We start from the raw sequence: 25,686 nt of genomic DNA, 5'->3' as shown, positions 1-25,686 counted from the left end.
TATACCCCTCCTTGGAGGTGGTGTACCTGCCAACAATGGAGGCTGGAAAGCACAAAGAGGTACATGGCTTTCCTACTACTCTTTCTCAACCCTCACCTTCTTTGCTTTCTGCCATCAGGGCTGTTGAAGAGGCCCATCAACAGTCCACACAAGTGGCAAAACCTTCTAAAAACAAATCTTCTAAACCAACCTCAGATGCCTCCCAAAAGGCACCTGTTGTAAAAACCAAAAGAAACAAACCTGAGGGGAGTGTGACTGGAGGTTGTGAGGGGGAGGGAAAGGGTGAACATCAAAGAAGCCCTAAGCATAAGGATGGAGAGGTGTGTGTTAACCAGCCTGGCCACTCTGCAGTCTCCCAAAAGACTGTAGATGTTAATATGGAATTAAACTCATCCCTAGCAGCATCCTCCCAAAAGGATGTTGCTATTGAAAATAGTCCCCAACCAGGGACACAGTTAAAAAGGGGGAGGGACACCACTTCTTCACCAATAAAAGCCTATGGGAGAAAGAAGCTAAGAAGTGAAAAACTGAAGCACTCTGCACACACACAGGCATCCATTCTGGACTTCATGCCTTTAACTTCTCAAAGTCAGATTGATGTGACTCCAATAAATGTGGAGTCACAGCCCCCCTCTTCATCTCAACCAATCACCCATATTTATGATCTTACCATCTCTACAACTCAAACACAATCCCCAACCTCTTCTGTGGATGTTGAATTAATTCACACCACACTTGTAAATTCTCCATCTTTGGATTTCATGGAGAAGCCCCCATCTGAGATTGATCATCATCATTTTGATGATTTGTTGGATCTTTCTTTTCCATTTCCTTCCTCTGTAACAGTGTGTTCTGTGGATTTTCCTTTAAAATCAATCACCACAGACTCAACTATTACAGCCTCTAAACCTATTTCTTCATTTTCTTCAACTGATCTTCCTCATCAGTTGACAAGTGTTTGTCCTTCAACTGATATGCTTAACAGCTCTCATCAGTTGAATGCATCCTCTACTAATGTCTCAACTGATGTCTCTCATCAGTTGACAGCTGCTGCTACTTCAATTACTTTACCTCTTTCTACAGCAGTTGATCACATGGTAGCACAAACACTTCTAGGATTGAGTGGAGTGAGCTATGGAGTGGAGAGGCAGCCTAGTGAGCTGGCAAAAGGAGAGGGTGTGGAGAGTCTGGCATTTTCTTCTAGCCAGGAAAAAGGAGAGGATAAGAGTGACCCTTTAGTAAGGGTAAGTGAGGGAGAGGTGAGTTGTGTGGTGAGCCAAGGGGAGCCCTTGATGCAAGAAAAGAGAGATAATGAGAGAAATGCAGGTGTCAATGAAGGGTTTAGTGAACAAGAGATTCAAGCTGAATATAGATCCATATTGGATAGTGTTTCACTAGACCCTGAGACTTTTACTCATGGAATGTCTTCCATTCAAGATTTTGCCAGATTGGATAATCAAGCAGCTGAGAGGCACCTTAATCTGATTCACACTACATCTTCTATGCTTAGAGCAAAGGAGGCATTTACAGCTCTGCCTGCCAATGCTGGAGATGATTTTCATTATGATGATAGTGATGAAGACCTCAATGATGCTCTTGAGGAATCCCTTGGTGAACAACCTACAACTTCTCTACCTTCATGGCTCTCCATGCAGTCTGCCAATGCAATTGTTGTTAGCATGGAGCTGGAAAGGCAAGCCTCCACTCTTCTTCAATCACAACCTGGAAGCTCATCCTCCTCTCAAGCCATCTCTGCCACCATTGCCAGTCAAGCTCTGGAAAACCTCAAGCTTCACAAATATCAATCTCTCCACTTTCAGAAAGAGATAGAGCATCTCAATTCTCTCATTGCCTCTGTTAAGACTGATCTGACCAAACAAATTGATGAAAAGCTTCCAGCTCAGGTCAAATCAGCTCTTTCTGGTTCTGAGCAAAAACAACTGCAATTGGAAAAGCAAGTAGAAGCTCTGGAAGGCAATGTCTATATCTTAAACTCTAGAATGGATGAGATGTTGCAGCATCAAAGAATTCAGACTGGACTCCTTCAACATCTTCTTCTTGCCTCTGGTGCTTCTCTTCCCAGTCCATCCCTTACACTTGCTGCTAACAAAAAGGGGGAGAAAGAATTACCAACTCCTGCAGAATTAATCAGTCAAATTCCTCCTCCTTTCCACACTGAAAGGGAAAAGCAAAAGATTGAAAGGATGAAAGAATTGGACTCCATTGCAAAGAGAGTGGCTCAACTGGGCAAGAAATCATCTACATCTTCTACAGCCACCACTGCTCAAATCTCTTTTCCAACCACAACCACAATTCTCAGGGTAATTACACCTGAGATTGTTATTCCCTCCAAGACAGAAAAGGGTGAGCCATCATTTTTGAATGAGTTCAAGCCAATTCTGTTTCCAAACAATTGTGGTTACTCCAGGCCTGGAAAAGACTCAAGCTCAATCTACTTTCCACTAGCCAGGCCTGACAAAAATGAATACAAGCTTTTGGGCCAAGAAATCAAAAGTTATAAAGATTGTGCAGATGTGGCCTTAAAGGCTCATTTTGCCATCATCCACAGAGAAGGCCAGAAGCTGTTTATTGGAACTGGCCATCCTCACTACTCATTTGCAAAAGCTGAAGAGGTGGCCAGAGAATGTGAAAAAGAGGAGTTTGAATCCCAACTCTCTTTGAACCAAATAGAGGTGGATGAAAGGTATGCTATTGAGCTGGAAGAGGAGTTGGCAGCTGAGTTTTTAAAAGAGAAAGGATTGCCTCTTGAATCTTCTCCCAAGAAAAAGAGAGTCAAATCTAAAACTAAGATGCCTGAGGCAGCCAAGAGAAGAGAAGAAGTGCCAGAAAAGCCTATCTCAAAGCCTTCTTCTCCAATCAAGGATACCACAGTAGTACATCCAGATGTCAACTTCCATGATGAGCCAATAATGCCAAAGGAGGAGCCAATTGACTTGGAAGATATTCCAATTCCAGCTTTTCTTGTCCAAGAATCTTCCAAGCCAAAGAAGAAAGTCAAGTCTGTGGCTAAAAGGATGGCTAACCCTCCCAAACCTCCAAAAGAACCTGAGAACCCTGATGACTATCTCATCATTGCTAACATTGAAGAAATTTCTGAGTTGGATCTGGAGCTGGATGATCTTCAAGAAGTAAGGGGAATAGAAGCAACTTCAAAATTACCTGAAAGATTGGTATTCTCTTACAAAAACAAGGGTGATGTCATCTGGCCTCTTCACAGAGTTCTGAATTCTGAGGGATTCAGTTCTCTAACAAAAATATATGGATCTATGAAGAGGACTGGAGGATTTACACCACCTGCAAAGCAAATGGTACTAAAGAGAATCCTTGAGATCAGGAAGGAATGGAACTCAGATGCTAGTCTACAAAGAAGGCTGAAAATTCCCTACACTGGAAAGAAAATTCATCATGAACCTACTCCAGTCATGGAATTTAGGGACAATCAAGGTGTTAGGAGATTTTTCAGACCTAAAGATCAACTCAAGGTTGCTAGCTTGAATACTCTGAAGACTCTCCAATCCAAGCTCAACAGACAAGATAGTGATGAAGAATGGTTCTACAGGATCTTTCAGAAACAGATCAATATTCTTGAAGAAAAACTTAAGTCCAGAAGAAGAAGATCTTCTAGGAACAAGTAACTGCTCAGTCTAGAGGAGCATAATCATCTGTAATCTCTTCTAACTCTAGTATTTAAATTCTGCATTTTATTTTATTAATGTTTTGTTATCATCAAGTGTAGAATTTATGTCTGCATCTTCTCCAGTCATAAATTGGGGGAGATTGTTAGGAATCAATAATTTTGATGATAACATAAACATTTTTGTAACATGTCTTACTTAGAATCTTTATCAAATTTCAGTTGTAATTGTTACATTTCTTGTCTTTGGGAATTATCAACGGATGGGTAGAATAGGATGGCTAATTGTAAATATCCAATGCCATGTAATTTTATCTAAGTGAAGGATATTCAACTGATGAGATGTAACTGTTCAACTGATAAAGACTGGATGATGTTTCAACTGATGAAAATCAAGCATTCAACTGAAGACAAAGTGTTCAACGGATAATGCTGAGGAATTCAACTGATAAGACTGGAACAGCATTCAACGGATGGAGTTTGTAATTCATTCAACTGATGAGCCAGGCATTCAACTGATAAAGTCAATAGCAGTTGAAAGCAAACAGAACCTTCAACTGATGAAGCAAAGAGCAGTTGAAAGTGACTAGAGCTTAAGTCTGACAAATCACATGGATCGAATTACACTAAAATAGACATGGAAGCCTAATTAGGAAAATAAAGAAGAAGCAGAAACATACTTATCTCATGCAGTGCAATCTGGATCAAATCAAGATGATGGTCAAAGATGAAGACATCTCAGAAAGCATGCATAAGACAAAGTTGTGCAGCATTGTTTTTAGATTAGAGTGCATTTTGTAATCTAGCTAAAAGCTTTGTAAAACTTGGGGTATATAACCAAGTTAGTAGCATCAGTTGAACTTGTTCAAATTACTTGAGAGAAAAACCTGAGAGTTAGAACTTGCTTTGAGTGATGAACCAGCAGCTGTGCGAATTGTAAAACAATCCACAGATTCTTCTATATAAAATCTCACGGGTGGATCATTCAATCCACCCGTATTTTTAATACTTGGTGTTTTTCTGTTTATTGTGTTCTTAGTGTATTATTCTTGAATCTTTTAAATTTGTAAAAGATTGTATTCAACCCCCCCTTCTACAATCTTTCTCATAGTTGGTGTAAAATAACATTAAAATTTCTATATCTTAACTACTTAAAATTGTATCTCTTTTACTATTACTATTTTTTTTAGCTACTTTACCTATTTTCTCTCAAAAAAATAGAAATGTAAACGGAAAGTTTCTAGAGACTCCACGTAGCCTCCCGCGTATCCTCTCAAGAATCATTTACGTTATGATAAAATTATTATCATAATTGGATAAATATATCCATTTCATAAATTTTAGCTATTATATTTTTCTTAAGATTCCTATTTGTAAACTACTTAAAATTTCACAAATTTTAGCTATTATATTTTTGTTAAGATTCCTATTTCTTAACTACTTGAATTATATCTCTTTTACAATTACTATTTTTAGCTACTTTACCTATTTTCTCTCAAACAAAATTAGAAAAAATAGAAAAATTAACCGGAAAGTCTCTAGAGACGCATTAAGATTCCTACTTCTTAACTACTTAGAATTATATCTCTTTTACGATTATTATTTTTTAACTATTTTACCTTTTTTTTCTCAAAGAATTAGAAAAATTAAACGGAGAGTTTCCAGAGACGCCACATCACCGTACTGCATCCTTCTTTATATTTTTTTAGATATATAATTTGAGAAAAAGTAATCAAATAAGAATATAAAATTTATAACTTTTGAAAATAAGAATTGTATTTTTCTAAATTGTATTTGTTCTATAAATGTTATTTTGAATAAATAGAATCCTACTCTTTTATGATTCCTAAATAAGTAAAAGAATCGTATTATCTTTGCAATCCTTTTATCTATAAATACTTGAATCTGATTTTTAGATTATAATTTTATATTCTATTCAAAATTTAAAAAAATTATAATACTGAATCGAACAATTCCAGAGACGATTTATATTACCATTCCTGAGTCCTCTGAGAGTTGTCACCAAGATATCGGTATCATACAACAAAGTTGCGAGTTTGTATTCAGTAGACAGTGAGAAAAACTTTTCTCCTAATAATGTGCAGGGCTCGTGGACAACTGACAAAAGCTCCCCTTCATCAAACGGTCTGCTATTTTAAAAAACTCAGACTCAGTGATCAATAATCTATCATATGTATGCATGACTACCAAGAGACCTGTATTCGGTAAGAGAGGTCTATGTGCGGGTTCAATTCAGTACAGCGAAGATTTTTCCCCAGTTCTATGCAGGACTCGTGGAATACTATTGGGAGCTCCTCATCCTCAAATAGCTCTGGCTCTCGTACAACTCGGCAATCAATAAATATTATCTAAAAAAAAGTTGCATTACTTTTAAAATCTAATAAGAAAAGAATAATATTACCTTTAGAATACCTGATTTTTTGAAATATAATAATATTTTAAATCCGAAATTTAAGAAAAATTAGAAGACTGAATCGAACAATTCTAGACGTGATAAATTTTGATATGAATCAGTATTATAATAGCATAAAAATTATTTTGAGTTATCTTCCCGTTAAACATATCACAAATAAAAAATATTATAATTAGTATGAAAATTTGTTGAAGTGGTCATCCTGTCAAACACAATACTAATAATAAAATTAGTTCGAACCCTACTCCCATAAAAAACAATATTAATTCATAATTATTATTTTTAGGATGAAATTAAATATTTTAATTTAGATCAAAATTAGTTTGAGCCGCTCTCTTGTCAAACACAAAACCAATAACAAAACATTATAATTTAGATATTAGTTTGAGTCGCCTTACTGTCAAACACAATACTAATAATAACTATTCTAATTATGATAAAATTAAAGATTATAATTGGATAAAAAGTATTTTGAACTGTGGTCCCGTCTTAACAAAAATATATATTATAAAATAAATAAATAATTATTTTAGCCACTTTTCCGTCAAACATAATACTAATAAAAAATTTATTATTATTTAGATAAAAATTAGTTTGGGCCGCCTCCCGTGCCCGTCAAACACAATACTAATCAAGAATCATTTACGTTATCATAAAATAAATATGTGATTCCTATTTTATTTGTTAATTATTTTTATTTTATGATTCCTATTTATTAGTTTAAAATTATTATTCTTTTATGGTTCTAATTTTTTGCTATTAGTTTTTTAATGATTATTATCTTTACAATCGTTTATTTTTTATTCGAAATTTAAGAAATTTATATAACTAAATTGGAAATAAAAATTGTACATATTACCTTACAAATCTTAAATATAAATTGTATTTTATCTATGATTATTAGTTTAATTAAATATAATTCTATTCCTTTTGGCAATCTTAAATAAGAAAAAAATTGCATTGCCTTTAGAATTCGGAAAAAAAAGGATTATATTAATTTTGGAATCTTTCAGCTTGATTTTTTAAATTATAATTATAATTGGATAAAAATTATTTTGAACTGCGGTACCGTTTTAACAAAAAAATATCATAACATTGAAAAAAAATATATTAGCCACTTTTAGGTCAAACATAATACTAATAGATAATTTATTATTATTTAGATAAAAATTGGTTTGGGCCGCCTCCCGTGCCCGTCAAACAAAATACTAATCAAGAATCATTTACATTTTTATAAAATCAATATATGATTTCTATTTTATATATCCTATTTTTTTTGTTAATTATTTTCATTTTATGATTCCTATTTATTACTTAAAAAATATTATTCTTTTGTGGTTCTAATTTTTTTTGCTATTAGTTTTTTTTAATGATTATTATCTTTACAATCTTTATTTTCCATACGAAATTTTTAAAAAAAATTATAAGACTAAATTGAAAATAAAAATTGTACGTATCACCTTACAAATCTTAAATATAAATTGTATTTTATCTATGTTTGTTAGTTTAAATAAATATAATCCTACTCTTTTTAGGATTCTTAAATAAGAAAAGAATTGTATTATTTTTAAAATCCAAAAATAAAAGAATTGTATTAACTTTTGAAATCCTTGAACCTGATTTTTTAAATATAATCCTATTTGTTTTAGGATTATTACTAAATAAGAAAAAAAATGTGTCATGTTTAGAATTTAATAAGAAATACTAAATAAAAGGAAAAGAATTGTATCATCTTTAGAATTCAATAAGAAAAGAATTGTATCACTTTTAGAATTCTTGAACCTGATTTTTTGAATTATAACTATATTTTCTCTCCGAAATTCAAGAAAAATCAGAAAACTGAATCGAGCAATTCTAGAGACGCCCGCATCCTCCTTTATATATTGATATATTTATTGATGATTGATGATTGATTGATATTGATGATATATTGATAATTGATGTAGTTGTGTAAATAATTTTGATAAACTCAGCATCCCATTTTTTTAAAAAGGGGCCCATTCATTATTTTACCAGGATTTTTTTTTCATATTGATTAGATTTTTTTTCATTATTTTTCCTCAAACACCTAAGAAAGTAAGAATACAAACCTAATTAAACTACAACTCGGTGATTGCATCCCTTTCTCCACGCAACTACGTAACTCAACGCTTATTATAAACTAGTAGAGAAGCCGCGCGTTGCGGCGGCCTATAAAAATTATATTAATGATTCAATATTAATATTTGTAGAATGTAATAATTTTGTGGCTGTTTAGAAAAAGTATATTAATGATCAAAAATTATTATTTGTAGGATAATATAAATTTTATATTATAAAAATCTTGATGTAATACCAATACTGATATATAAAATTGCAAAATTGGACTATAATTCATGGTGAAAAAATGAAAATAAATTTCTACGCGTAATTAATATTTTAAAACACGACGAATCTAAATTTTATTTATGTTTTTTTTTGAAAAGTAATCATGTTCTTCCATCGTCACATTCCTCCAATTTTTATGGATTGATTGTGCACAAAAACATCTAACTTAAATCCGTGATATAGCGGTCTATAACTACCATTGCTTATAACAACCTTTATTCTTTAATACTGTGTAAACAGTATTCACTTAAAAGTTGCTTGAACGGAGCAAATTGATAATGCATGAATAATTTTTTCATGTGTACAAAATATTTCATATAAAAATAAACAACAACAAACATGTCAGATGAACAAAACAAATATTATAAAAGAATAACTAACAAACATACATCACTAATAGTTAATTTATCGATATCATCCATCAATATCATGTCAAGACTATATTCTTCTCCTGTGTTTGGATTTGTCGCCTCACACATAGCTGTCTATAACTACCTTTGCTTGCAACAACCTTTATTTTTTTTTAATACCGTATAAACAACCTTCACTTATCGTTGCAGAAGAACGGCACCACCGAGTTAAAAATCGAGCAAAAGAACTATCATCAGAGAGAAGGGTTATGGTGTTGAGAGAGTAGGTTGTGTTTAGATGATCTAAAGCCCTACAATCTATAGCGGTATTTATAGGTGCAGAGAGACTTGTGTGCTACTCTTTCTCGTAATTAAATAATGTAAAACAAAGTCAGATTAAAACTGCCAAACTACTATATTCCATAAATAATCTGAAACAAAATCAGATTCTGAAATTTGCTTCTAATATATCCGAAACTGAAAAAGGTAGTTCAAATTTTTGATATTTTTCATCCAAAAATTCCAGAAAATTAGAAAAATAGAACGGAGGGATGTGAGAGGCGCCACCTACACGCCCCTCGCTTCTCTAAATTTTTCTTGACATGTTGCTTAAACATAAACCACTTAAGTTTCAGCTCGGAGTTTATTAGGCATAAAAATGAAGACTGCTGATACAGAATTAGATGTGTAACTTATATAGTAATTCATTTTCATTTGACACAAAAGATCAGAAATTTAAATGTGGTATATTAGAAGCAAGTTTCAGAATCTGATTTTGTTCCATTCTGGAATTTTTTATATAAAGGAGAAGCGAGGTGTGTGTAGGTGGCGCCTCTCACATCGCTCCGTTCTATTTTTCTAATTTTCTGGAATTTATTATTTGTTATTTTACAAAATAAAAAGCTACATATGAAAATAGACTTGATTTACCTTTTGATGATATTTTTTAATTATATGATATCTATAAATTTCAATCAAATTATGTTAATTTGACTAATCAAAAGTCAAAAGGAACTTATATATTGAGACGGAGGGAGTAAATAAGTTGTTAGAATGAAAAGATGATTTATAGGAGTTCCATGATTGTCACTTGCACATGACTTAAGTTGCCTATAAATTCGTGCAGAACTACAGTCATTTCGCAAACCAACTGAGCCTCCTCATCAAAACACAAAACCAACAAACAAATCAGATTTCTGAAACTTGCTTCTAATATATCCGAAACTAAAAAAAGTAGTTCTAATTTTTGATATTTTTCATCCGAAAAATTCAGAAAATTAAAAAAGTAGAACGGAGCGATGTGAGAGGCGCCACCTACACACCCCTCGCTTCTCCTTTATATGGAAACGAAATCAGGATAAAAAATATCAAAAATTAGAATTACCTTTTTAAGTTTCGAGTATATTAGAAGCAAGTTTAAGAATCTGATTTTGTTTCATATTATTTATGGAATATAATAGCTTGAAAGTTTTAATCTGATTTTGTTTCAGATTATTTAATTATGGGAAAGAGTAGCACACAAGTCTCTCTGCACCTATAAATATCCCTATAGATTGTAGGATTTTGGATCATCTAAACACAAACTTCTCTCTTTCAATACCACAACCCTAATTTTACATCAAACATCAGTCAAGGAAGACTGTCAACTGCGAAAAGAAGGTTTACTTTTTCTTTCTTCGATCCACACCACTGTTCCTGGGATCATTCTTTGCAAGTGTTATTATAAATTGTAGACACGTGAAGAACAATTCTAGCGTCGTGTTAGTGAATTAGTGTATGATGATGCGAATAAAAATATCGAAAGAGAGCAGCCATATCGCAGATGTGCATGAATCCATACTCATCAAAATCTTTATATTACTTCCCTTGCAATGCATAATGAGGTGCAGATGTGTCTGCAAAAGCTGGGCCACTTTAATTTTTCAGCCCTATTTTATAGAACATTACGATTCAACTAAATATTCGTCTCTTATTCAACTATTGATCGAGGATAGATCTTCGTTCTTGAAACCCAACAATTTATTCTTGGCACAACTTGATGAAGCTGAATGCACGGCCAATTCTCCTGCGGATTTTCTAATTTTTAACAAAACACGAATTTCTTTGAAATTCTTATATGATTTACCTGATCCTTGCTCGTATTTGCTCACAGTTTTTAGCACTTGTAGTGTTACAGGTTGTATAGCTGCATATAGATGTGGTAAGGATTTTATATCAGTCATATCGGGTCACATATTTAACCCCGTAACAGGTCAGCACATTCTTGTGGATGATACTGCGAGTAGGCATCGCTGGTGGGCTTGTGCTTTACTCTATGTTCCAAAAACTAAACAGTTCAAGTTGTTGTATTTTCATCCTTCGGGATTTGATAAGGAAGAAGTCGAAGTTGATATACAAACAATCGGGACAAATTCGTGGAGGAGCATGGGAAAAATCCCTTTTTTTTACCCAGCACAACGCCAGCTTCCTACTTATGTAAATGGATTATACCATTGGATCGACCCTAGGAAACATATATTATATTCCTTCAACGCAGAAGAAGAGGCATTCAAGCAAATTCAGACTCCCCCTCGTATCAAGTCTTTTATGAGTTCGAACCTTGGACTACTAAATGGTTGTCTTTGCATTTGTATGAAGTCCTATATCATTGAGTTGTGGGTGATGAGTGAGTATGGTGATGAAAAATCATGGACTAAGAAGTTTGTTCTGCATAATCTTGCAATTGTTCCAGACAAGATAATAGAGCCTGTGAAATGTCTGGAAAATGGAGAGATTGTGATACTGTGTTTTCCTCGTCATGCCATATGTTACAATCCAACTACAAAAAGTCGCAAATATATCAGATTTGGTGATAAAGAGTGTATCAGATACGTACCTTTTTCATATAGTCTAAGCCTTAAAAAATTGCTGCGCCTGCCATAGTGTACTAATGTTAGTCAAGCATCGGTCTTGTGACCGGTGAAGTATGCCTTTCGGTTAGTATGATGAGTTTTAGTATATCTTGAGATGTATTTCTGATTTTATATCAATAAAACGATCCCTCGTTTTAGTCAGAAAAAATATATATAATCTTCTCCTATTACAATGACATGGTAATTTAATGTTAGTTAAATTTTGTGAATTCAAGCTTAGATGTATATATATATATCATTTCTTCCAATTGTAGGATTGATAAGCTTCTGCATATTCAAAACACTTTCTTGAGATGAACTGTTTTTTCTTGCATTCCTAATTGTGCAACACATACCTGGCTTACAAGATGTCAAGTTTAGCCAGACATATCTCATACTTATGATAATCTTTGCAAAATTAGTGATAACTTTTACTAGTTTATTTAAATGAGAGAATGTTCTTTGATCAATTAAATCTTACTTTATTGCTCCAGGAAGTTGCAAACAAATTTCTTCTTTTTTCCCTTTACAGTCTTTCATTCATACAGCAAATTCAACTCCTTCATATCTCTCTCTCTCTGCCTTCTATGCTAAATTCAGCAAAGTATTCTGTCAGAGAGATTTTTTGAGAGAGACAGAGAGAGATTGTTGAGATGGGTAATTGTTTGATGAGCTCAAAATCTCATGGTGCTGCTGAAAAGTCTGTTTCCAACATATATTCGAATCAAAGTACCAATCCAGATACCACTAGACCTTCCACATACACTACAACTTCTGGTTAGTCTCTGTGTATTTCAGCTTAGAATATCTGTTTGCCTTAACTGCCTGTATTATTACATGTTTTTTGTTTGCCTTAGCTTCATTTTTGTCTTGGATAGTGTATACATGTGTTTAGTAAAGAGGTTCTATGCTATAATGTGTGCACAACATGTTTTCCGAAACAATATTCGCGCTTTCAGAACATGTATGGTCTCCGAGGTCTCTGATTTATGTGGTTTCGATAAAAGTCATCTGTCTGGTTAATTTGGAATTTTTTTTGCTAAATTAGTTTTTTCCAATTGACTTGAACTAATGCAAATTAATTGGTATTACTTTTAGGGACATTGAGTAACACAAATGGTGGAGGCTCCTCTGTCACCAGCAGCAGTGCAGGCCAGCAAAGTCAGAGCCAGTTTTCCATGGCAGCAAGTTGTGGGACTGGGACTTCTTCTATGGGAGAGATTTTGGCTACTCTAAACCTCAAGGTTTATAGCTTTTCGGATTTGAAGAATGCCACTAAAAGTTTTAAAAAAGATACTGTGTTAGGTGTGGGAGGTTTCGGGACAGTTTACAAGGGTTGGGTGGATGAGAACACGCTTGAGCCCTGTAAGGCTGGCTCAGGGATAATGGTTGCTGTCAAGAAATTGAACCATGAAAGCGTGCAGGGATTTCAAGAATGGCAGGTAACATTTGATGACTAATTAGAGTTCCCTCTATGCTTGACATGAGAAATTTCTGAATTAATGTCTTCCTAGCCTTAGATGATGACATATTTTGCTTATAAGTGTTTGGTTTCTTCTTCACTGAAATGCAGCCAGAAGTAAAGTTTTTAGGAACTCTTTGTCATCCCAACTTGGTCAAGTTATTGGGATACTGTGGGGAGGATCAAGAGCTCGTACTCGTATATGAGTTTATGCAGAAGGGAAGCTTGGAAAACCATCTTTTTAGGAGTAAGAACTTGAAGTGAAATTAATAACAAGCAAGAAATAAAAATTTCTTTGAGTCTTCTTTGGTGATAAAGTGTTCTAATGATGGATTCTGTTGTTCAGGGAGTTCTGCTACTGAACTACTGTCATGGGACAAACGGCTAAAAATAGCCATTGGAGCTGCACGGGGACTTGAATTCTTGCATAGTTCAGAAAAGAAAATCATTTACTGAGACTTTAAGGCCTCCAACATACTGCTTGATATGGTGAGATTCTAAACAATCCATTTCTCAGCATTTGACATAACAAATTGGATCATGAGAAACCGATATTAGAGAAAGAGGGAGGGAAAAAGAAAATAGCTACTAAATAAGGATTACAGTTGCTATAATTTATTCTCTAAATCTTTGCTTATACCCATGTTAATTCATCAATTCATAACAGTACGAGCTGCTATCTTTATCTGGAGATTCATAAAATCTTCTCACCTTATTTGTTGTGCTCTGACAAAAATGCACTTGATATCTGGAGATTTAGTCCCCCTTAAGTTTTGTTTTAACAATTTTAATCCTGGAGCATGATCAAGAAACTAAGTCGTTCCCCTTGCATACGTTTAGTGCATCTCCTAAAAACAATAACCAATCCTCGGTTGAACTAGACAAGCGCATATCTACAGTATCTAAATCATTTGTTATTTCACAAGAGGTGCAGAACTAAATCTTGAACAGACCCCGTGTCATCAGACATAATCTCTAATGGAAATATAAAAGACACCTTTAGTATATGATTAAGCTTGTTTCTAAGAACAGATGGTAGCAGGCACTATAAAAGTGTGACAACTTTTTATTTTCACTATTGTGATAATATCTAATGACAATAATTTTGTACTTTAAGAAATCAATTTGTTAGATGTTCTCATTGTGCGCGTCTTGTGTGGTTTCAAGCTTCGCTTTACAAATATGGTTTTTATGAGCTTCTGAGCAATTCTGAAAGAATTTCAGTTTATATTATGAAGGACTATAATCCAAAGATATCAGACTTTGGCTTGGCGAAATCGGGTCCCTCGGGTGGAGATTCACATGTTACTGGTCTGGGGAATTTTGTGTTGGAATTTGTTGATATCCTTTTCGGGAAAAGAGAACTAGGGGAAAAAAGAGCAAGAAAATGCATGTGAAAAAACGTGGCAGACCCAACCCGCGCCTGACCAAAGAGGTTGCAGAGGAGCGCAAGGCGGTGAAGTGATTGCGGAATGCTGCTCGTCAGGACCCAGGTATGGTTTCTAAGATTTTGGTTCGTTTCCCAGATTTTGGTTCGTTGCCTGCATGTTATTTGATATTATTTTTGACTGGGGCATTTTCCTTAGAGTTGTGCTACTTAGGAGTTGTCCATTATGTCTCAGATTTACTTATGTACATGAAAATTTATCATCTAGATGAAAGTTGTCATTATTCATTATTTTCTCTGCGTCTAGATGCTGTTGTGGTTTATCATCTTGGCTATATTAGCTATGTATATAACTGTATATGCTTTGTGCATATTCTTAATATCTTACTTTTGGTTGGTATTAGTTGGAGTACAACTGTAGTGTGACAAATATATAAACATTCATTCAGTTAGATTAATGCATTGAGCTCCCTCCTTTCCTCTCTCTTGAATTTAATCTCACCGTATTCATATCATTCTGCACGCTCATTCATTCTTAATGTGCATTTGTGCCATATTTCTGCGGCTGTAGTGTCTGCCGAATTTGACAATTATTTTGATGTAGGACAACTCAAATCGGTATCCAGAGCAGGGGAGTTTAACTTGTCACAAATTTAAAAGGATTAAAAGCAGTATGGTCAATTGTTCGAATTGCAAATGGAGATGCTTCTGCAATGAGTGTTTGAGGCAGTTTAAATTTGATAGTGCTGACAGCAGTCTTGAGTTGGGCCTGAGGTTTTTACGATAACACAAGCTGCAATATTGCTCCAACATCTTCTATGTATGCGGCGGCGGCTGATAGTAAAGAGGGGGATTTTGGGAATTCCCCTGGTGGTGGTTTATTTTATGGTGATCCAGCCTGGCGATCATCATCGCCAGAGCTTGATGGTTCTGGCCTGTTTGCTAACGAACTCTGCAATGCTGTTTCTGATGTTACCCCTAGAGATGCTGTTCATTATGCTGAAGGATATAGTGTTAATAATATATCAACAAGAGGTACTTGCTCTTTCTCTCTTTTTTCATTCTTCTTTTTGTTTGCCTTGCAATTTCAGAACTTTTAACGTATAAAGATCTGAAGGTACATGCCCTTTCTTTGTTTCTATCGCTTTCCTTTTTTATTTATTGTTCCATCAGTTATGTGCATGATATATGCCCACTGTTTTTCTGCTATAGTTCGAACCAATGATGCTTAGCAATCAAATTTTCTGTCTTCAGCTAATAATATAGTTACTTGATGCGTTCTCTACTTTGTATTATGTTTTGGAGTACCTAATATACATATATTAGGTTAAAAACCCAACACCCATTGTTCAAAAAGTTGGACGTCTAACATGGATTAGGTTTGGGTATACTCTGAGATGTTTTGGACTCACAACTATGAAATTTTTGGATCCAAATTTAGACCCACGGATGTTCATTGTAATAGTCATTCTTGAACCTCTCGTCCTAATGTGACAATGAGTGGCATAAATTGGTAGTTTAATTGAGAAATATAATGTTTTTTATGCATGCATTGAATAGAAATATATTAATATTAGCATGCATTGTCGATGTATTGTTTATTAATTCTTTCTATGTATTATTTAAATTGTTTTTAGGCCCCATAAACAGACCAATATATGATCCAATTTTTTATTATTGATGTAAATAGGTGTGATCTCCATAATATTACCCCTATTAAACTCTATGTTTATATATATATTCAGGCACATTAAATCAACAAAAATAATAATTGTGTTGCTGCCTGCTGGAAGGTTAAGTAGTTTTGATATCATCGCTTGATTCAGGTTTTTTTATAAAGGAAATTCATTTGTATACCATTTCGCTGACTAATTAAACCAAAAACATCGACAAGTGATCCGCTATGAGTTATGCTGTAAGTTAATTAAATATCTACTTTAATTAATCTCCTTTTATTTTGTTACTTATTGGTATTATTGAAGTGATATTTGTTGAGGCTGATGTAAGTCACATCTAACTTTGTTTGATCGCAGAAGTTTGATGAAAGCCTACAGCAGACCACGAGGGTAACCCTGCAGTCGATAGTCTGATTTATCACCGAAGAAATTAAAAGAATCTCTTGCTCAACTTCAACAACTGCAAAAAGGAAAGGTAAAATTTCTTATGAATGACCTTGTATGTGCTCGGTGAGCCAGAAAGATAATTATTGTCCCTTCTTTTTTTGTTTGGCAGAGTGAGAGGTTGAAAAAAGTCCTTGAGTCTGTGACCACAGTTCATGATCTTTGTGCTGTCCGCGAAATAGACTTTTTTAGTGTTACGACTGAAGTCCATCCAAGCCTTATGATTCTACTGGTGTGCAATCTAAAAGCATTAGCAATGACATTTTATCTCAGCAAGAAGTCTTGGCCCTGCAAGAGGATAAGTAACAAAGTTTGCATAAGGTAACAAATATTTATACACAACTATATTAGCTGCAATCTTTTTTCAATGTAAATTTATTACTTCATGAATTACAATCATTTTTATTAGTGCCCGTGATGTTTCTTAATGTTTTTTTCTTTTTTGGTCCGCGTATGTTTTTGTCTCATCTCTTTCTACGTGATCATGAATAAGTTTAGACGAAAACTTTGGTTGTATTTATAGAGTTAAAATAGAGTTAATCTTATAAAATGTAGATTTAAAGCTAGAATTTAGTAAAAGAAAATTACCAAGTCACAGTAGACATCCATAAAATGAATGCCAAATATTTTGCACTTTTGGCATGAATAATATAAAAAGACTAAATCGGCAGGTTGTACCTTAGATCTAATAGTGCTTTTCCAAACTTGATTGATTCATTAATTCTTTATCAAGCTCATGAAACTGGTGGGTTAATTAAAGCACACATGTCCTTATAGTTGAGCTCCTTATTGACTTTGCACTCAGCGCCTTTAGGCTTAAGTGAGTAGGACACAAATGATATATTAAATCATGAAGTTCCTGACATGATTGTCATAATTGGTTTGTTAATATATTTTTTTGATTTTAAATACACTTCATATACAATCTTCTTTTAAAACTATATAGTCAATTTTCAGCCCGGTGGTGGGCAGAGATAATAAACATCCAATTATTCTTTTCTCTATTAAAATTCTTGTATTGATAAATTATTATAAGGTTTGAATATGTAACTCCCATTGCAAGTGAGTGCAAAGATGTGGAAAATAATAAATGACTTGTAAAAATGTATGCTAAGTGCTAACGATCTTGTCAGAGCCGAGGTACTTTTAGATATATTTCATAAACAAAATGATATCATGTATACACATTTTAGATTACTTCATTGTGTGTGATCCAACATGTTATTCTGTGTCTTTTTTGTAAGATTGTAGTAATTATTTTAAATTATGTTTGTCACATTTTGTTCCACATTTGTTATAATTTATTTGATATCAAGATTTTCTTTACATGAGATTTGCTATGATCATATGCGATATTGATAGCCTGATTATTGTGCAAACATTATTACAGATAAGTATTTTTTTCCTTCCGCTTTCTAGAACACAAGGCAATAATAAGAGGCAGAGATATGTGTAAAATGTAAATTTTTATTGAATCTTTCTTTGTGATACAATGTTGCTAATATAGTTCATGTATGTTATCTTTCACAGATAATGGAAAGATAATGGAAGAGCTAGAGGTCTATGTTCTTTTGTGAACCACATGAGCTTGCTTTTGGATGATAAGTCTAGAATTATTTCAAATAAAAATCACGCGCCAGTGATAAATGGATATAGGGTTGCGGGTTTGTGAATTATATTATTTTGTGGTTTGTAGAATATCCATACTTAGTTTCATTTAATTGTTTGTATTATGAACATGCACTAAAATTTTGTTTAGCTTCTAATTTTAAAAATTCTTATTCACACGGAAAGTTTTAGCCATTTTTCTGACTTTTTTTTCCGGAGCTGGTTTTCAATATATATGCAAATATACCCTTGTTTTTTACACAATTCCTGCATTGCCATTGCCTGTTTGTTTTCTTCTGATCTCTAACAGTTTCGATTTAGCTCAGTTGTTCTCTCCTTGTCTGCGATTTATGTTTAGTGCTGGGTTGCCTCTCCTCGCTTGGTTTTTTTCTCTTCGTTTGGTACACCTTCTTCACACTGGATGGCTCCCCTAAAAAACGTAGCAGACCAAAGCTGTGCCTGACCTAAGAGGTGGCAGAGGAGCTCAGGGCGGTGAAGCAATTGCAAAATGCTACTTGTCAGGACACAGGTATGGTTTCTCAGATTTTGATTCGTTGCCTACATGTTAATAGAGATGAACAAACATCAAATTTTTAGATCGGGTTCTTTTGTCATAGGACAAAAGTTAACATCACTTCTGCGATTGGTTTTGTCATTGTATATTGGAATTCATTGGGAACAACGCTTGGTTACTGAATTTCTACTTTGTCATGCTTTTTCTCTTTGTGCTGAAGTTGTAGACAGATTAATGATGGACTTGTACATTGGTTGGAACGTCCTCATCCACGGAAGTACATTGTTTTAAACTTTGCCAAAATTTCATTCATTTTTTTTAGTCTCTATTCCCTGTCAAATGCTAACCCTCCCGGTTTATTTAGATTGTGAGTAGGCATATACTCCTTTACTCAGCCTTTGATGGAATCAGCGGTGCAATCTTTTGGTGGTGTTTTTAATCCTTGTCTCCTTCTACTTCGGCGGCGATTATAGTTTAAACATTCTTCAGAGGTCTCTAGCATTGTTGTGTTAGTAAAAGGAATTGGATTGTAAGAACTGCAGTTGTGGCAAAGGTAATTTTATGGCCCTTACTATTCTTCTGAATGCCTGATTATAATATGCCATACTAACTTTGTTCACCTGTTCTGTTTGATATGTGTCATCTGTGATTGAGTGAACCAGTGTATAATTTTGATGCATATTGTTAATTTCACTTTGGAAAAATTTTATGATGTTGTTTGAGCAATTAGTTCTAGTTATTTTCTTTAATTTTGTTTATGGTTTGTTTTCACCTGCCATCGGAATTGTAAAGTAAAGTGTATACTATTGAGCATGAATCAAGTTTTTGTAGATAAAAGTGTCTTTTTGACAACAAATACTTTTAAGTTGGGGCCAACTAGAAGAAGTAAAAATTCTGGGCAGCTGATATAGAGGAATCACAAGTATCTATTAACATTTGACTTCGAACTGTTTCCTTAGAGTAGGCAATTTCAATTTTGATATACATATTTATAAATAAACGGCATAAACATCACAGAATGATGATAAATTCTTATTAATATTCATAGAATAGAAATAAACTAAATTGGCCTATATCTCCGCTTTGCTTATGTGCTTGCAAATCTTGTAGCCATCAGCCTCTTCCTCCGTCTACAGCTCCCTTTCTTGAGCTGATATAAATGGCTTGGAATAGCTTTTCCAGAGGCTATAGAAAGTTTAATGGCAAATTTAGTATTCCTTGATTCTTTTGGTGCGGCAGCTGAATTAATAGAAGTTTTTTTTTTTCTAATCATTATTTTTAGCTAATGATTAGTAAAATTAAATGTTTTTCCTTCAGCTAGCATATAGAAATCAGAGAAAAATTCTTTTTAGAACTGGCTTCACTATCATCTTTCCACCACAGGATACATTATTATATTGATGTGTATGAAATGAAAGTCAAAAGAATATGCATGAATATAGTTAAATAAAGATGAATAATTTGATCTAATAATACAGTGAAAGATCTTGTAAGCCTGGGATGAAAAGATGAACAGTTGGAAAGGTGTTTTGATGTTGACAAGCTTGTGTCTGACTTTTTATCAATGCATAGAGAAAATGGATAGATTATAGATTAATATAATGAGATTCAGTTGCTCATATAATTTTGTAATTGTGTTGCATATTTTCCAAATGCAACTTCCCCGTTGAACATAATCTATATTCCATTTTCAGGATTACATTAAAACGGCAAAGAAGTTTGACATTTCAAGGACTTAACTTATATATCAGGAACCTGAGGTGAGGAAGAACCAGATCCTAATTGACCAAAAGTCAAAAAACTCTTTATTCAATTTGTCTATACTGACTCACTTGATCTAATTCAAATCCACATACTTTGGTGCTTGCTTGGCAAGGAACATAATGTATTTAGCCATATTTTCTCTTATATCTATCTTCTTGGATTGTAACCTCGACATATTCTCTCACTTCTCCTGATGTTTTACCAGGGTCCTGCATTATTAATTGGGCCTTCTGTAGTTAACTACTTAACTGAGCTCTATCTTTAAAAAGCAAGTTAAGAAGCCAATAGTACTTCCCTTAACTTGGACAATTTTATTTCGATAGTAGAATATTTAATCCTTTTACCTTTTGGTCAATCATTATATGTTTATAGTTGTACTTAATTGCTAATACCATAAGCTTTGTTAGATAAATTATGCTTCTTCTTTTTATCATTTTTTTCCATTTTTATTCCAAGATTTCTTTCTAATTCAGACTGGTTTTTCATATGTTTGATGCAGTAATAGTTAGAAATTTGCATTGAGGTCTGCTTGGAATTGCAGTGCAAAAATATATGTTCCCTCTTTCAGCTGCACTAAGCGAAACAAATTGGGCAAAGCTTGTGTACATCTTATTGGGGCTCTTGTGGTTTGTTTTTGGTATGTCATGGTCCAATCAGAGTACATACAATATAAGGATCGAAGCCAGTCGATACATACGAATAAAGGATTTGGTAAAAAAATAACTTTATAGGAAAAGATAGGACAAATGATGCGATAGAAAGAATCGTGACTCTTGTGGAGGTCATAAAGAAATAATTATTCGGTAAGTTTCTTAGCAAATATTCTACAATATGCATTTAATCATAATTTGTGCAGTACATATGTTTTTATGATCTTTACACTTAGTCTGTTGAGTGATGGATGGAGTGTTCCAAACAAACACGCATCTCCTGAGGAACAGGTAAACATGGTAATGAAATTCCAATTGGTGCATTATCAACCCGTCTTGGTATACTCATGATCTATGAAATTGATGTTCACGGCCATAACAATGCTTAAGTTGCAACAATATTTCCACACAACACTGACTTAGGAGCAACTAGGCAAGTAAATGGTACGTAGATGTTACTTGGTCTGTGAAACGATGAATATATTAGAACTGATAGCTTGCCTTATAGTATAATCAAGACTCCTCATAAAAATTTAAGTGAAAAAAGGATATTGTTTGGGGCTTTGTTGGCAGTAGAATTTTGTATGTGTTATATGTTAACCCAAGATTTATTCTACCAACCACTTCTGGTCATTAACCTCAATTGTGTGTTCTTCAAAAGTCTAGACCTGCTAGAATAATGAAATTTGAGAAGATTGCAAAATAAGTTTATATAAAGGTTTTTTATTGTACATCTAGAGATGCATAATATTCTTATGCAGGGACCCTCAACTGGAGAAAAAGATTGTTGCAGCTACTGCTCTTGAAGTGAGAGCTACAAGAATACCTTATGCCTTTGCACCTTGTATTGTGGTACATAATTGTGGAAAAATTTAATTCCAGAAATCAGAATACTTCCTTCACTTGGTTTGGTCAGCAGTTCTTAGAAATATATTTAGTTAAGGTACTATTTTGGTTTCTCTTCACTAAATAGTTATAAACCAATACCTTGAATTGCTTTCCGAACTCGAAGCTTCAACTCTAAGAAGATCAAGACTCATATCTATAGTCAAAGTATGTATATTCTGAATTCTTCCTTTTGCTGTCTTCGCAAGACTTTTTATTGTCAACTTATTTTTATAAGTCCTTCTGTTTGGTGCCTTCTATAATTCTGGTCGATATGCAATCCAAGTCGGTGATAGAAATATTACAAGATTTATCGTTAGACTCCTGTATTCCTCTTCAAGAACGTACTAATTATATGATCATGTGTAAGTTTACTTGATACCGGTGTGTAATTCTATTTAACTAAATCCATAACCAAATAAAGGATATATAAATTCCTTTAACATGTACTAAACATGCAAATAAAATTGTATACATTTATAAGCTGTCTCATGTAAATTTTTACATAATAAAAAGAACCAGACCTAGAGATTGGCATGAATAAAAATTTGACACATATTGACATGGATAAAAATATTTTGTTTCCTACTGATGTCCATCAATAACAATACAAATTTCAGCCATTTTCTACAAAATGACCTGTGCCTCTCACACTCTTGTTTATCCTGTTCAAGATAAAGAAGATATATGCATTAATGATGAAGCTTTCATGATTATGAGGTAAGTCACAGTTGGAAATTCTCAGCAGATTATAAGTTACCTTCATATTCTTTAACTTATTTTAACCACTATCTCATTGGTGTAGTCATCCTTAGCAGAGAAAGATGCAGAGTCCTCCACTTCTATAAATGCTTTTCGTCTCATTAGCATGGCCTCAAGCCTGGATCTTTCAGGCTTCTTCGAGAAAGAGGTAAGAACCACTTCTGGACTTAAATTACTACCAGAACTTTGTATGGTAAGATCTAAAATAAACATTCGTTCTTGTCCAGCAGGACATTTCTGAGAGGACCATCAGATTTACATCTCATCATTCTCCAAAAAAATTGATTGAGGGGATTGGATTCATTGTTACACAGATGGGTTTTTTATTCCGGAAGAGAAGTGGACAGGTCAGTTAATTATCAGGCTACTCGCTGATCATTTGTTTTTTTTCAAATTTATTCTTTCTGTTCCCTTCTCTAACCCGAGTCTCCTCCTAAACCGAGCTCTGCTACCATCTTAAGTTTTCAAAACACACCAACAAGATCCTATGCTACAACAAACATTATTCAACACAAACAACATGTAGTAAAATATCTTTGTGCTGTCCGCGAAATAGACTTTTTTAGTGTTACGACTGAAGTCCATCCAAGCCTTATGATTCTACTGGTGTGCAATCTAAAAGCATTAGCAATGACATTTTATCTCAGCAAGAAGTCTTGGCCCTGCAAGAGGATAGGTAACAAAGTTTGCATAAGGTAACAAATATTTATACACAACTATATTAGCTGCAATCTTTTTTCAATGTAAATTTATTACTTCATGAATTACAATCATTTTTAATAGTGGCCGTGATGTTTTTTAATGTTTTTTTCTTTTTTGGTCCGCGTATGTTTTTGTCTCATCTCTTTCTACGTGATCATGAATAAGTTTAGACGAAAACTTTGGTTGTATTTATAGAGTTAAAATAGAGTTAATCTTATAAAATGTAGATTTAAAGCTAGAATTTAGTGAAAGAAAATTACCAAGTCACAGTAGACGTCCATAAAATGAATGCCAAATATTTTGCACTTTTGGCATGAATAATATAAAAAGACTAAATCGGCAGGTTGTACCTTAGATCTAATAGCTTTTCCAGACTTGATTGATTCATTAATTCTTTATCAAGCTCATGAAACTGGTGGGTTAATTAAAGCACACATGTCCTTATAGTTGAACTCCTTATTGACTTTGCACTCAGCGCCTTTAGGCTTAACTGAGTAGGACACAAATGATATATTAAATCATGAAGTTCCTGACATGATTGTCATAATTGGTTTGTTGATATATTTTTTTTGATTTTAAATACACTTCATATACAATCTTCTTTTAAAACTATATAGTCAATTTTCAGCCCGGTGGTGGGCAGAGATAATAAACATCCAATTATTCTTTTCTCTATTAAAATTCTTGTATTGATAAATTATTATAAGGTTTGAATATGCAACTCCCATTGCAAGTGAGTGCAAAGATGTGGAAAATAATAAATGACTTGTAAAAATGTATGCTAAGTGCTAACGATCTTGTCATTTTTATGCCACTATTGTCAATACTATTTCTTGAAATACATAGCAGCAGTCTGATGAGAATGAAGTTGATGACTACACATTAACAAGTTACTCTGGAAATTTGTCATGACACTTCGGAGAATTTCCAATAGACCATTCCGAAGAAGATAACAGATTAACAATGTCGTAAACTGCATGCTTAACCAAAAAAAAAAAACCATATCCAGATGCAAACTGGAGTTTAGAATTGATGAATACAACTATTCAATTTACATTTCGATACTTTTTAACAGGAAAATGAACATACAAATGATGTAGCATCCTTCAGAGGGACAGACAATAAATGTGTTTCGATTCAATAAACATTTGATAAGATATGAAAACTAGAACCTATAACTAATACTTCAAATGGACAAGATATTGACCACCAAAGCTGACAATTCCGTTTGAGTTTCAGAGTAAACGAAGCAGCTGTGCTAGTATTAGCGCGGAGGCTTATGCAGACTGGGGCGATTACAAAAAAGACGGCCATGGGTCTTCACGAATGCTGCTATTGCCAGACTCATGCTTGCCCACATAATCGAAAAGACTAATTGCCAAAGATCATATCGGACTGCAGAAAAACAAGTATCAATAGGATTTGAACTCTCCTCTAATCATAATTCATATTTCTCCTCTACTTTTCAAGGTATATAGTCTTTTGAAAGATGTTAAAATCATGATAGTTCCTTTATTTATATGTTTGTAGTCTTTAAAAATCATAAAATTCCACTTTATTTGTTAATATTGTTTTAGGAAACACCATCAAAAATGTCAACGGTGTGACAAAACCACCTGAATCAATGTGGATGCATTATTTCTTTTAGCAAATTCAGATTTAGTGTGTGCAACAACATTATAAGAGTGACATGAAAAGTAAAATCCATAACTTACCTCGCCTCAAAGACATCATTGCAAAAAATAACCCAATCAGCACGAGGGACAAGGCCAGCCGAAATGACTACAACAGAAAGAATATGAATATCTTTCAGAAAATAACATATATCTTCTACATATATAGCCTTCTATGCTTGTGGTAAAAATTATTTGCAGCATCATTTAAACTTGATATGCATAGACATCAAAATCTGCAGGAATATCATAGCCATGATCATACATATATTTATCTGGATGAAAACGTGGTTTTAGTAAGCTAAAACTTTGGAACCTATATATATACCGCTACACATTTGGTGGTCAGGTACAATATCTTTTTTATATGAATTTTGATTTAGTGTAATCTGTCTGCCTGTGGCAAATACTAAAAATACTCCAAGTCAAGATTCACCATTTACTATCTCCAGAGGAAGGAGA

The 25,686-nt window shown here is 33.7% G+C and overlaps 1 protein-coding gene across 1 annotated transcript; it reads left to right on the top strand.

The window, feature by feature from the left end:
* The first annotated feature begins 11,967 nt into the window (after positions 1 to 11,967).
* Positions 11,968 to 21,087, top strand: LOC108192657 (probable serine/threonine-protein kinase PIX13). Its single transcript, XM_064090985.1, is given in 11 exon segments — positions 11,968 to 12,474; positions 12,796 to 13,139; positions 13,271 to 13,406; positions 13,506 to 13,648; positions 14,398 to 14,652; positions 15,151 to 15,581; positions 16,580 to 16,697; positions 16,779 to 16,987; positions 18,197 to 18,803; positions 18,892 to 19,341; positions 21,052 to 21,087. Coding segments are annotated over 5 exon segments (906 nt in total). The 5' UTR covers positions 11,968 to 12,350; the 3' UTR covers positions 14,557 to 14,652; positions 15,151 to 15,581; positions 16,580 to 16,697; positions 16,779 to 16,987; positions 18,197 to 18,803; positions 18,892 to 19,341; positions 21,052 to 21,087.
* The last annotated feature ends 4,599 nt before the right edge of the window (positions 21,088 to 25,686 follow it).

Source organism: Daucus carota, chromosome 3, assembly GCF_001625215.2.
Source record: "Daucus carota subsp. sativus chromosome 3, DH1 v3.0, whole genome shotgun sequence".
Taxonomy (NCBI): Eukaryota; Viridiplantae; Streptophyta; class Magnoliopsida; order Apiales; family Apiaceae; genus Daucus; species Daucus carota.
Note: the sequence above shows the minus strand (reverse complement) of the source record. Positions and strands in the feature narration are given on the sequence as shown.